The sequence below is a fragment of the Lycorma delicatula genome, chromosome 3, assembly GCF_047948215.1.
Source record: "Lycorma delicatula isolate Av1 chromosome 3, ASM4794821v1, whole genome shotgun sequence".
Classification (NCBI taxonomy): Eukaryota; Metazoa; Arthropoda; class Insecta; order Hemiptera; family Fulgoridae; genus Lycorma; species Lycorma delicatula.
Genome location: NC_134457.1, coordinates 85,882,308 through 85,896,891, shown reverse-complemented (window position 1 = coordinate 85,896,891; position 14,584 = coordinate 85,882,308). Strand labels below are relative to the sequence as shown.

General features: G+C 30.0%; 1 protein-coding gene across 5 annotated transcripts in view; it reads left to right on the top strand.

Annotated features, from left to right (window-relative positions):
• Positions 1-14,584, top strand: part of LOC142321764 (adipokinetic hormone/corazonin-related peptide receptor variant I-like) — a 737,321-nt gene that overhangs the window by 573,291 nt on the left and 149,446 nt on the right. For all 5 annotated transcript variants that reach the window (XM_075360128.1, XM_075360129.1, XM_075360130.1 and 2 more), the window contains one exon: positions 8,841-8,946. In XM_075360128.1, the coding sequence (XP_075216243.1) occupies positions 8,841-8,946 (106 nt within the window). The remainder of the gene's footprint in view (positions 1-8,840; positions 8,947-14,584) is intronic.

The window sequence follows — 14,584 nt, the reverse complement described above, 5'->3', positions numbered from 1 at the left end:
TTTTTTTCTGCATTTCATCAGAGGATCAATAAAATTTGCATGTGGATTAATTTTATTACTGCTCGACATTAAGAGTAAGTTTTTCAATATCTATATTATACGAGATATATTTGTAAAGCATTTAGTGTTCTTAAAACCTATCATATAGTAAGTTACGTGGGTGGTATTTTTAATTTTTAAATGTCACGAATTGGTACATTTTAATGTAGATATGTTTTTTCATCGATTATTTTTAAAATTTATGTTATTAATTCAAATAATATAAAATAACAGGATACATCAATAATAATTCAGCGTCAGTTTCATATTCCGATTGACCACATATAGTGGTTGTGATGGTGATGGTGGTGGTGGTGGTGGTGGTGTAGCTAGCAGGCGTGACCTTACATCAGTGTTCAAAGGGAGGAACAGAGCCTGAAAGGCTGAGAACCGTTGATCTAAAACAATCTACCTTAAAGCATTATTGAATTATATTCTAAACTAATCCAACACCAAGTGCTTCATATAAAAACTTTATTTATTCTATCATTTCTTTCATTATTTCTTTTTAAACATAATTGATTTATGTCATATATTATTTTTAAAATATCCTTTCGTTCGTCAAAAAATAAAAACCAATCGGTATAAACATATTCAATTTTAATTCCCACATAACTTCATGGCTTTAAGGCTATTTTTAAAAATGCATAGCATTTGGTCAAAAACATCTACATCCATGCTTTGGTTGACCTTTTTTAAACTCACTACACATCTTACAATCCACAATGTATTTCTTCTTTCACTTGCAAATAACTAATGCCTCCGACTATTTACATAGGCACTCTTAATTTCACTACAGAAAACATTGATATCCATAAATCCATACAGTTCCTTGAAAAATAAACATTACATCATGCTGGCATCTCCTCTAACTAAGAATCTTTAAACCAAGCAATTCGCATTGTTCTTCATATGCTTGACCCTGTTACATAAACTACGCAGCGCAAGTTGAATAGAAATTTTCTTTGAACTCTTTATACCTGTTTGATGGTATTAGCTTTATTATAATTCCAGACCACTGAACAATATTCTAAAACCGGTTTAACCATGATCTAGTACAGCTTCAAGATGCAATCAATTCGCTGAAAAAGCCGGCTCACTCAAAAAAGAAATCCAAGATTCCGTCTGGTTTTAGATGTAATCTTCTCTACATGACTATTCAGCAGCAGCTTGGTATCCAAAATTATTCCCAAACTTTCTCCACACGATGAATTATCGTATCATTAATTAAATACTGGTACTTCTCCATTAATGTCTTCCTGGAGTAGGTTATCCACGACTGTTTTGTCAAAATTATCAAGTTTCTGGTAACTTTTTTTGATTTTAACTGTTTGTCAAAATCATTTCCTTACGTTTGGACCAGACAGAAATTGTATCAATATCCTTTTGAAGGGCTAAAAATGCCTCATAACCATTAATTTTAGAATATAATTTGATATCGTCGGCAAACATTAAAATATTTGACTCTAACTTTTTCGATATCATTAATATACAGTATTAATAACAGAGGACTGAGAATAGATCTCCGTGGAATACCAGACCTTGCAATATGTTCACTTGAAACTTTACCTGATACTTTGTCTTGAAAAATTCTATTTGTCTGGTAAGACTTTATTTACTACAACATTTCTCCTTGAAAACCATATAGTTTTAACTTACGAATTAGTAAGTCATTAGGAACAGAGTTGAAGACCTTATGAAAACCAGAGTGTATTGGGTTAACTTGCCCCTGATTCTCTACTTCTGGCGCCACGTGAGACGGCATATCGTATAAATAGGTGGCTGTGGATCTTCTCTTTATAAAGCCATGTTGCCGAAAATTTACACATTTCGCTACATTAGCGTAAAAATTCGTGCAGCCTAATGTCTGAAAAACCTTAGAAATTGTATTTAATTCAGAAACAGGTCAATAACTACATATTTCATGCAAGTTGTCCTTTTCTGGAGTCGGCAATACAAGAGCTTTCTTCCAGTACTCAGGAAAAGTTTCAGATCGCAAACTAAAATTAAATAGCCAATTCAAGACTGGCGCTATTAGTTCAGCAATGCCTCGTGCAATAAATACAGGGATGCCAACAAGACCAGCTGCTGATCTTGCATTTAATGCATTGATTCATCTGTAAAAAAAAAACTATTTTCACTATTAAAAATTACAATAATGAATAAACGATTATAATCATTAATGACTTATATTTAAGTAGCTGATCTGAGCTCGCTTCGTTCGCCCTTCTCTCCTAGCCAGGGGTCTCTGCTCCCTGGACCCCTGTGTTAATTTAACGCATACTTGTGAGAATAATAATGATAAATAAAAATTAAAGCCTGTTCAATTTATGAAAACTATCAGTGTACTGTAATTTCTTCAGAGCAAGGGTTTGATCAGTTTGCAGTTTGCTAGTTTCGCCCACCCTTCCCATTTAGCCAGAGAGCTCTGCACCCTGGACCCCCTAACAAAATATTCTATTTCTACACCCACTGAAGCTTTTTTTTTCGTGGGTGGCAAAGGTTTTAATACGTGAAGCTATCATTTTTCGTTTAAAAATGTGTTTCGTTGCAAAGGTAAGTACACATAATACGTGAAGGAAATGTTTCGTAAAGTTTTCCAGATATCAAAGTTTCACAAAGCAATGCTGTGTAAAACTTCAACATCAAGTCCTGAAAAACTAGGTTTGTCAAAGACGCACCCGCGTTTGAAAGACCATCTATCCTGACAAAGAAAAAGTTGGATGATGTATCTGATCGCATAGCTCAAAATCTAAAAACATTTATTGGAAAATTGGTACAATAAAGCAGAAATATCAGAGTAGTACGAACAGATCATTAATTAAACATTTAAAATTACACCCGTACAAAATAACTGCAATGCATCAGTTACACAATACTGATTTTCCTAAACATGATGAATATTGATAGTGATCTTTGGATTTTATAAAAGAAAAAGAGAAGAAATCCTCAATGTTGCAGATGAATGAGGTTTCATTTACCGGTCATGTCAGCAGCCAGAATAGTTGACTGTGGTCTATGAATAATCTACATGAGATCGTATAACAATCATTACATGACGAAAAAATTGGAATTTTTTTTTGAATATGTTGGAACATATTCAGGCTTGCCTAGAAGTAAATGATGAACATGTTGATCATCTCATTTAGATAGAATTTCATCGTAGTATTATTCCTGGTTTCTATCGTTATATTTGAATGTAATAAATTAAATTTTAGTAAACTTGGTGCACAGTTTCATTTGGGATGGCCGATATACAAAATTATTCACAAATAATTTAACAAACTTTCAGTATAAATGTTCTACTAATGAAATAAAGAAAAACGTTCACATAAATATAGGTTCAGAAACCCTTCGTTAACGAGTGTCGGCTGACAAAAGATTTGGCTCTGGTTTCTGCGCCTTCAATAAAATTAAGCCAGAACATATGTTTTTTTCGAAAAACACACTGTTTTATGTTAGACGTAAAATAACTTTATTAAATTGGTAATAAACACATAAATGTTTCAAAAAAAATTTACACCGAATTACAATCTGAATAAAATGATATTAATAAAGTCCAATAAAACCACTAAATTTATCCCTTAATTGGGGTACTAATAATTACCGTATGCTTAATTTTACCGAAGGTGTAGAAATAGGGAGTAATCTTTCGCTAACCAAGCGTTTCCAAACCTGTGTTTATATAAACGTTTTCTATCTGCAGAACATGTCCTGAAAGTTTGTTAAATTCTTCGTGTATCACTCTGAAACACGCACAAACAAACATACATACTCACCCTAATAAATAAACACATATTAAAATACAATAATAAATATATTTGAGCGGTTATAAATAACTGAAATCATCAATTATTAGGTGATCATTTGTCCAAGAAAGGAAGAAACTTACCAGAGTGAAATTAAATCAGTCATAAATTACAACTCTAATTTGTACGCTTCATTTTTTACTTTCATTTTTTATTTGTACGCTTCCTAAACTGTAATCTTATAGAATGTCGTATTATGCATTTAATTTTTCCTAGTAAAATTTTTAATTTAATTTATTCACTAAAATATTATTAGGGATCTTTAATCAAATTTCATTTAAAATTGACCCCAATAATCCGTTTTAATTGTGATTGTTAATACTGAAATTTCCTTAGTAAAGTTTTCATATTTTATAAAATATTACATTATTAATAAATATGACTTTTTTTTTGAGGAGTTAAAATTAAAGTGATAAAGATATTTCATTACACATCTTCTGATTAATATTCGAAATACGTCAAAGTTGTAAATTAAAATCGTTTTCCATCATAGTTTATTTCTATATACGTGCTGTAAATGAATTGTAGTAAGTCGTTTAAACTATTTCCTGTAAAATAATTTTTCCAATTTGACGATAAGAATATAAGTGGCAAGGTCTTCTAAATCGGTGTTAGAAAGTTTTAATTACTTGAGTGAACCGATATTGAGCGTCACATGTTCTCCTTATACTGAACTTTTTTGTACTATAAAATGCTCTGAAGTTTAAATTATTTAACTTTTCAAAATACAGTAATGTAAAATCATAAAAAATCATGGTCACTAGATAACGGGATTTTGTATACCTTCAAATGTTTCTGTAATCAAATTTCTATTATTATTTTTTATTTTTTTAATACAAGAAGTTACTTAAAAACAGTTTTTTGCATAAATCATACTATTTGCCTGCAAATTCCTCTTTAAAAAAATACATAAAAAATGAACATACATATATTAGCACATTAATAATTAATTTTTGATAATCCTTCTCTGGATCTATGAGTTCTTACTTTTTTTCTTTAACAAACCTTCAGTAATAGCTAATTATTTTAAATTAAAATCTTTGCGAATGATAGCTGACATTCTTTGGTTTGTATTTTACGAAATTCTTCACAAAGACTAAAATTGAATTCTTTACGTCAACACCTTTCTCCACCATCACAGCCCTTCAGAAAAACAATTTCCGAAAAATGATAATCATCTCATAGGCGATTTAGACATGTCACGCCACACTATCTTTCAGGAAACGTACAGAAATGATTAAGAAGTATCTTTAAGTATAAATTACGAATTTTTAGTTTCATACTAAACCAAAAATACATACAATATATCAGTATATTTTTATTCGTGTGAGAGTCAACACTATTGAATATTTTTCCGGTCCCCATATTTCACATGTCATCTTGTAATTTCATCCCTTTTTTTTAACTTACCTTTTTTTAACGTACGTAATACTTGTATTGAGTGCTCCTCTTTTACTTTAATATGGTTTTAGGTATTAACCAACGACACCTGTTCGTCCTCTCATTCTCCAACCACTGCTCCTACTCTGTCTCACGAATATCACTTTTTACAAATCTAATTTTTTACCTTCTATCCATTTTCTACATGGCTTTCCTATTGATCGCTTTCCTTTTTCATTGAATTTTTTTTATGTAATTTTTAGAATTTTAACATTCTGTTTACATACCCTAGCCATCTCGATATATTTCCTTCTATCTCTTAAATTACTTACTACTAAATTTTTGCCGATCTCTGTATTTTTATTTTGTTGGTTCTTATCATTTCTACATTTTTAAAAACTTCATTTTATAACTGGCTGCAACTTATTCCACTCTCTTTCATATATTATCCACATTTCATAATCGTATTTATCATTATAAATATTTTTCTTACCTCATTTATAACAGGTAAAAAAAAATATTCTTGTCTGACACCTATCAATCTTTAATAAATAGGTTAGTTAGGTTTTTAGGTTAGTTTCCTATCACAGAGAATTTTATCAATTATGCTTCTTCCGGAGCGGAAACAATATTGTTTTTCGCTTAAGTTTTTCTCAACATTTTTTTTTCATTCAGTTTTAAAATTATATAATTTTTTTCACACCGATGCAGAGGTAAGAGCTTTTTGAAAGTAGTATAATTTCTCCAATTCATTATCATTTGGCACTTTCTTTTATGTTTAAAGTAATCACATCTTGATATTTACTGCTTTATAATTTTTTCATGCAGCTGTTCAAAAAGTGACACAACATTTGTGAAAATGAATAAATTACAATAGTTGTTGAAAGTGGCCTCCATTAAGCGAATCACATAATTGAATACGACGTTACATGCTCTTAAACACGTTGTAACGTTTTTTGAGGAATTACAGCTACACATAAATTTCGGAGCGAATCACATAATTGAATACGACGTTACATGCTCTTAAACATGTTGTAACGTTTTTTGAGGAATTACAGCTACACATAAATTTCGCTCCGCAATTCGGGAATGGTGTAAGGATGAGTTTTGTAAGCAGCATCCTTAACATGTCCGCACAAGAAGCAGACAGGAAGGGGACAAATTAGGAGACCGAGGGGACCACAACCCCTTCGAAATCACTTGTTCATGAAAACACTAATCCAAGAAAGTCATAGTGTTATTGGCTGTATGAGCCGTAGCATTGTCCTAGTGAAACCACGTACACTGTAGCCGGTCTGCAGAAATAGTGTTTAAAAATTGTTACACCATCTGTATGAAGTGCTCACTGTTCATTGAGCCGTGAAAGAATATCATAAAGATTCGCTTACTTGAAATTGCACACAAACACGCACAATGCGTGAATTTTGTGCATTCACGTATCCATCAAGGAATCATTTCTTGTCAGACCAAAACCAACGATCGAGTTTTTCCACATTTGCGTTACAGATGATGTAAACCACTGACAGAAAGCTACACGTTTTCCAGTGTCTGCAGGTAGCAACTAGTGAACAACATTCATGTGTGGAATTCTGTGTAGATGCTTTTTAAGCACTAGCCCAATGCCGTGTGTGCACTACCAACGGAGAAACCAGACTGGCTAGGTAGGCGTCGCACAGACTTTTTGGGAATAACATAATATCAAATTTTCTGGTGTTAGCACTTTTGATCGACAACTTTTGGCTGCATCTGCCACATTCCCTGTCTCTTGGAACTTGTCGTACAGATGCTTGATGGAGGACTCATTTGGTGTATCCACACTATACTTTCTGTAAAGGCATTCTGGGTCTGGGTATAACTGGTACATCTAATGTATTGAGAGATTGGGAGACAATGAATATTCTCTGCTGCATTGTGTTACCCATTTTTATTCAATTTTCTTCAATTAAACTTGCAAAAAAAGAAGGAAACATTCTTTCATAAGGTCGCATCACTTTTTGAATACTCTTTAATTCTATCCAGGAAAGTGTGGTTCAGATCCGTCTCTTTCTTCAAGATATTCAATCTCTCTATTTACTTCTATTTATCTTTAATTCAAAAGTTTATTAAAATAACATAATTTTTTTTTACACATATTAATACTTTGTGAAATGTTGTTTATTTGTTTAATTAATAATTTTTATTTTTTTAAGTTAAAAACTCTAAAATATACAGACGAAATTAATGTCGACATAATTTAATTACGTTAGGAATGCAGCCAAGCATCGTTCCTATTAACTCAATATAATTTCCGCAGTACTTGTGTGCATAACTCAAATATCTACCTCGAGTTAATCATAAATTTACAGTGGTCCATATCGTTTACTTTGGTATTTAAAAAAAAAAAAAAATCAAACTTTATTTAAACATATTTTAAAGAGATAATTATTATATTCACTGAGGTTACTTATATGGTTATTTTATTTTAGAAATTCTTTTAACGAGATGATGAATTCTTTCCCGAAATTTATATATAGCTTAATACTTAAACTTTATTGTTTAAATTGTTTAAACGATGGATAAAATCATTTATCCACCGTTTATCCTTAAAACATCATTATACGTGCTAAGGAGTCGGTGAAAATTAGAATTGTTTTATTATCTCTATCAAGTAAGTAAATGTTTGAATTTAACATTTCCAGAATAGTTTGTAAAAAATACATGATTTTTTTCTTTTTTATTATTGTAATAATTTAACTGTGAATGATAAATGAAAAAGTTAATTTATCAGTTTAAAAAAAAAATTATTGAGGCATTTTGCACCTATGTCGAAAATAAGCCTCATCCAGAACAATCTCTTATTCTGCATAATCCTGTGTCACTTACAGTACGTCAGCTGGGAACGTAATCCTGTACTAATTTTCTTATTTTCATAAGGTTAAATAGTCATCGAAAGTTTTATAAAATTTAATTATCGTTCATATCAATCATATATATCAAATCAAAATACTAATAATAAAATCATAAAAATCGATAGAAAAAATAGATTATGGTTAGTTCAGTCAATAAGATTTTTTGTTCTCATTGTCTTTTTAAATTCCTTTTAAATTTTACACGAGAGAAATCCCGTAAAGTCGACCGACTCATAACATCGTTTTGTCGAACAAATAAAATATGTGAAATTATCATCTAGTCAAGAAATCACAAAAATTTCTTTTCTGATATGATGATACAATTTTGTATGTATAGATCAGTGTAATTTCCGGTCCCCGTGGCGCGAGTTGTGGCGTCTCGGTCTTTCATCCGGAGGTCCCTGGTTCGAATCTCCGTCAGACATGGCATTTTCACATGCTACTTGTCATTCATCTCATCCTCTGAAGCAATACCTAACAGTGCTCTCAGAGGTTGAAAAAAAAAATCAGTGAATTATTTAGGAATACGGATTGAGAATTTCGCAAAAACAAAATTAGCTTGTTTTTAAAAATTTTTGGCAAAAGGTTATGAAAATCTTTCTGAATTTAATGTAATCAACGCAGTGAACTTCTAGTAATGAACCTAAAATTTTACAGTTTTGTTATTTAATTATATTATTATTTTATGGAGTAATAAATATAATTTTCTATAAATAATTTTCAGGTACTTCGCTGTTTTGAAACCTATGAATATATGTGACGTTGACAGAAGAGGAAAAGTATTGCTATCTGGTGCGTGGATCGGCTCAATAATCTGCAGTTTACCGCAGGTAAATTATAATAAAAAATTATATTCATTGCACGTAAACTTAATTACTCTAGTTGATTAATTTATGTTCGTATTATTTTTATGTAAATTAATATGAAATTATAATAATAACATCGCATCTCTGTATGTACTCGTATATTTGATATTTAAAAACCAACATCTTTCTTTTTTATAATCGTTTTAAAATTCGTGTAAGTTCAAATAAATTATTTTTGTTTCCTAGATATTGAAAAAGGATAATTCGTTGAGTGATTTATTTTTGCTCGTCAAACTCCAGAAAGAATGCACCGATTTTCATGAAAACAATACATAAGAAAAAAGTAAAAGTTATTTATCAAAAGCAAAAATTTTTAATACGTATCTGGCGTGATTGTTCGAAAGCGAATAACAAAAAATGTTAATTATATGTAAATAAAAATTTAATCTACTTGTTTTTAAAATACTTTTTTATTTATTGTCGCATCAACAATTAAAGTCATTAGCGTCTTATCAGTGTAATGTAACTGTACCGGTAAATGTGTAGTCTTGAACAAACTCAGACCGACCATTCCTGAGACGCGTGGTTAATCTAAATCCAACCACCAAAGAACAACGGTATCCACGCTTTAGTATTCACATTCGAATAAAAGCAACTACCTTTATTAAGATTTGACCCTGAGAACTCTCGAGCTGGTTTAGGACGACGAGGTTTACCACTAGACCAACCCGGTAGATTAATAAAGTACTAATCTAATACTTGTTTATGGTTTCGTGATAATAATATTAATATATATATGTAGTTAATAAATTAGTAAAATAATACTTATAAATCACGAAAATTCAGACAAAGATTATTAAAATAAATTTGAAAGCAACTAAAATAATTTATTAATATGATAAAAATAAACATTAAACAAAATATTAAAACGACCAAAACAATTGTACGTTATTTAGTGTACATATTCACGGGTTTAGAATAATAAGCCTATTTTTCTCATATCAATTATCGATTTGCTTTTTATCTTCAGAATGAATAAATCGATTTTTATGACAAATTTCAGCGATGACCATTGAAAATGAATCTTTAATATCATTTAATTCTGGTTGCAATTGGTCAAGGGAGTGAAAAAATACGGTTAATATAGTCACGTATCTCAAAATTTACATTTTTATTAATTTTTTGATTGTATATTGCATACTTTTATGTTCCACTTAATTTTCTTTCTAAGTAGTAGCATGTCGAGGGCTGAGCCCTCGATATGCCAGTTTTTTGTTTTTTTGTAACTCATCAGAGACCTCGTTACAATCATTTTACTTACGATTGATATAAGTTTTTATCATCAACGCTTCTGATGTAATAAAAAAAATATTATTTTTATTATTATACAATTGAACCGACGTATATGATAATGTTTATTTGTTACCGAATGAAATACTTTTTCTATAGAAAAAAACAATAATAATAAAAAATATTATTATAATAGATAGACATCAGTTAATTGTAAAATAAATTATTCTCTTTATAATTTCTCTTATTTTATAAATAATTTATAAACGCATAAATATTATGATAAAAAAATAAACAAGGATTTTTTTTTATAAGATTTAATTTACAGCATAACATTAATATCCTGATAAATTTTATTTAAAAATTTTCAAGGTAGGTTTGAAACTAAATTATCATTATTATTTGTTTTTTTGTAATTCTATTTTAAAAATATTCTACATCTGAAAAATGTTACAAGTATTTTTTCATTTCGTATTACAGATATTGATATTTTGTAGCCTGCAGTATATTACGATTCATTTAACTATACTGATAAAATTTAATACCGTTTTACTTTAATAAATACAGCATTTTATATTATTAATAAAATATTTTGAAAAAGCTTTCTTACATTTTGTTTTATGAGTCACGCATTTGAGTGTGTGTGTGTGTGTTTGTTTGTTTGTTTGTTTGTGTGTGTGTGTGTGTGTGTGTGTGTGTGTGTGTGTGTGTGTGTGTGTGTGTGTGTGTGTGTGTGTGTGTGTGTGTGTGTGTGTGTGTGTGTGTGTGTGTGTGTGTGTGTGTGTGTGTGTGTGTGTGTGTGTGTGTGTATGTATATCTGTAAACTAAGGAAAATTTTTATCCTATTTTTGGAATAAATATTAACGTGTATTTTCTTTAATGCACTGTGCATTTATTCAACAATTTTTATAAACCCACTATTATTTATTTTTGAATTTATGCAACACCTGGGAATAAATTCATATTAATGCAATACAAAATATTACAATGTAAGTAAATGAATAAGATAATTTTTATAAAAATAGGTAAATTCTCAATAACTATTCGTATACCGAAGCAGTTTGAAATTTTTTTCATTATTTAAAAGCTTACTTCTTCCCAAATTGCATATTATTTTCCCAACTGTAGCGATATATGCTGCTACAGCAGCTGCAGTACAGATTGGTAAAAAAAAAATCTAGAAATTTTTTTTTTTTTTTTTAAGTTTGGCTCTTAAGGAGACATTTAAAAGAAATTTTAACAAAAAAGATTATTTAAATAAATCGGAAATAATCTGCGAAAAAATTTGTTATTCCAAATCTTCAAAGTTCAAACAATCTATTTTTATCAGATAGACGTTTGTACGTAACCTATGTACATATATACAAAGTATGTATGTTGGCCAGTATTAGGTCTTATAACTCTGACCCACCGGGTTGGTCTAGTGGTGAACGCGTCTTCTCAAATCAGCTGATTTGGAAAGCCGAGAGTTCCAGCTTTCAAGTCCTAGTAAAGCTAGTTATTTTTACACGGATTTGAATACTATATCGTGGATACCGGTGTTCTTTGGTGGTTGGGTTTCAATTAACCACACATCTCAGGAATAGTCGAACTGAGAATGTACAAGACTACACTTCATTTACACTCATATCCTCATTCATCCTCTGAAGTATTATCTAAACGGTAGTTACCGGAGGCTAAACAGGAAAAGAGAGAGAGGTCTTATAACTCTGGATCCCGTTGACCTATTTTCTTCTTCAAGCTTGGTAGATAGTTACTACCTTCGGGAGAAAAGAATGGATTCAGTTTTTGTAAAAACTGGAAAAAAGGATGGGGGTGTTTTAGCCGAAATAAGATTTAAAATCTTTACCGACTCATTTAAGCAAAAGGTTCTTCTTACAAAAGTTGGAATTATTTTTTTTATTTGTAATCAAAATTACCAAACGTTTTTATTTAATACTCACCTCCCTCCCCCAAAAAGTGACTTTATATATTTTTCTCTTTTTAGCTATATCTTGCCTCAGAAGAGGAGTTAATGAGAGTTTTTTCATTTATATTTTTTACATCGGTTGGCTTTTAAATTACTATAAAACTTTTTGTCCATCCAACTCATGTCTGTGGTAACAAAAAATGTGTTTTTAATTGAAAAAAAGAGATTCATAAATTAAATCCATCTCACAAGTTAATCATTGCATTTATAAACATATTATTCTTTGATAGTCTTTAATATTTCGTGAAAAAAGATTAGCCAAAAATTTTCACTCTCTTTCCAGAAAATTACAACGTTGTTTATTTAGAATAATGGCTGTATCTTAATCTTTTTAGATAAAAAAAAAAAAAAGTTTGATATTTATTTTCCCCACTAGGGAGTATTATAAAAAAGGATTATTTTCTTAAAAATTACTTTTATCCGAATGCTTCCCCCTGAGTATGGGAGCCGCCAAAACGAAAAAAACAATTTTCGTAATTTCTAATTTTTAATGATCAAAAATTATTTTGTTAAAGAATAATCACTAAATTAACTTAATACCCTTTCCTGAAGAGGAAGCTCCCAAATATAAAAAGAAAATCGAAAAAATTCAAATACGCAATTCAAAAATGAGTTGCATAAACTGACCAGCGTAGCCGGGAAAGTTATATAATTTATTGCCGGTTTTTTGTATATTTTAGAATATTAAAAAATTATTAGTATTAGAAGATAACATCAGATATCATTCAGATAAGCATCTGAATTAAAAATCGACCTCTTTTTACATCCTACTCGATAACTTGATAGTAGTCTCTTGACAGCTACACAAATAAATTTTATTATGACTGACGTCCACATATGCGATGCAATAAAAAAACAAATGCAATAAAATCATAAAATACGTTTGAAATAATGAAGTTGACCGCCGTATTAGAAAGGCGAAGATTTCAATAGTGATAATTCTTTATTTTTAATGTATGGAAAAATCTAGGGAAGGTTCCCTTTTCAATGTTTCCCATAAAACAAGTTTCTAAGATTCCAATGGTAGCCATCTTGAGTTGATCACTCTGTTTATACCCGACAGCAAATTTTATAAAATAAATAACTTTGACAATTTTACCTTCGGAAATTCAAATATGGCGGCCGTATAAATGTTTTAATCAGTAAACATTAGTTTTATTGAATCTTTTAATTAGATTAACCCTTTACATCAACAAAATGTATCAAATATAATTGTCTTGTCAGGTAATTTTATGCCTGTTTTTACTCAAAACTTTTGCAATTCACTTTAACAATTTCACCATCTCTCAGTTATTTATCAACCTATCTGAAAATGAGGTGTTATTCTGTTCACAATAAAAAGGATTACATTAATAGACTGCTGGTTACAATCAATGCGAAGCACTACTGCTCGATTTAATAAGACTTCTTTTTACCAACGTCGGACGATGCTTATTTCCAGCAGGATGGCTCTACGAACCAAACGACTGTATTATTACGGAAAAATCCCCAGTATTATCTCACAAAACAGAATGCAGTCTAAGACTTAAATCATATAATCTAACATCTCTTGACTATTTTCTTTGGGTTTTTGTGAAGGGACAAATCTATGTTAATAATCTTCTAATAGTTGAAGCTCTTTAGTAGAATATTGAAGCTGTTGAAAGCAGAGTTATGTAATGTTGGCAGAACATCAACAGCATAAATAATATTGTAATGTCAACCAGCATAAATATTTTATTTAAGATTATATAAAAACGCAATTATATGAAAACGTGATGTAGACTTACTTCATAGAATTAATATTTATAACAGAGAACACTGCGGCCATTTATTAGATATCGTGTACCAAATTTAATCGTAGGTTTTTTACCTTAGATTGATTGAAATAACGTTATTGAAGATAACGACAATTTTTCGAAATAATATATATTTTTAAAATGACAAATGACCCTTAATGGAAAAACTCTTTATGTAATGATCTTTTGACATATTATTAGATAATATGTCAAAGGAGGTAAAGGGCAGAGAGGTCGGAATGAAAAACGATATAATCACTACATGATCATAGCTTTGGAAGAAGTAAATTTTTAAAATTACGGTGAAGTAATCTTTCATTAGTTCCAGAGAAATAAAATAGACTTACCTCTTTATATAATAGCATTTATAAATAAAAAAACCTAAGATTATTTTCTACAGACCAAGAACAACACCTTGCTATCACCGGATAGCTGGCTAGGTCAATTTAAGCTGCATTGTGAACTGCTTTGTTTACCCTAATGCTTGCTTTTAATCCTAACAAGTGCATTGTATAAAGATATATAAAGAATCTAATGATTGATTAGTAGACGTAGAAAAGAATCATAATCCTTTTGAAGTTAAAAGGATTACATCAAAACAAAATAATAAAGTAAATACAAGCAA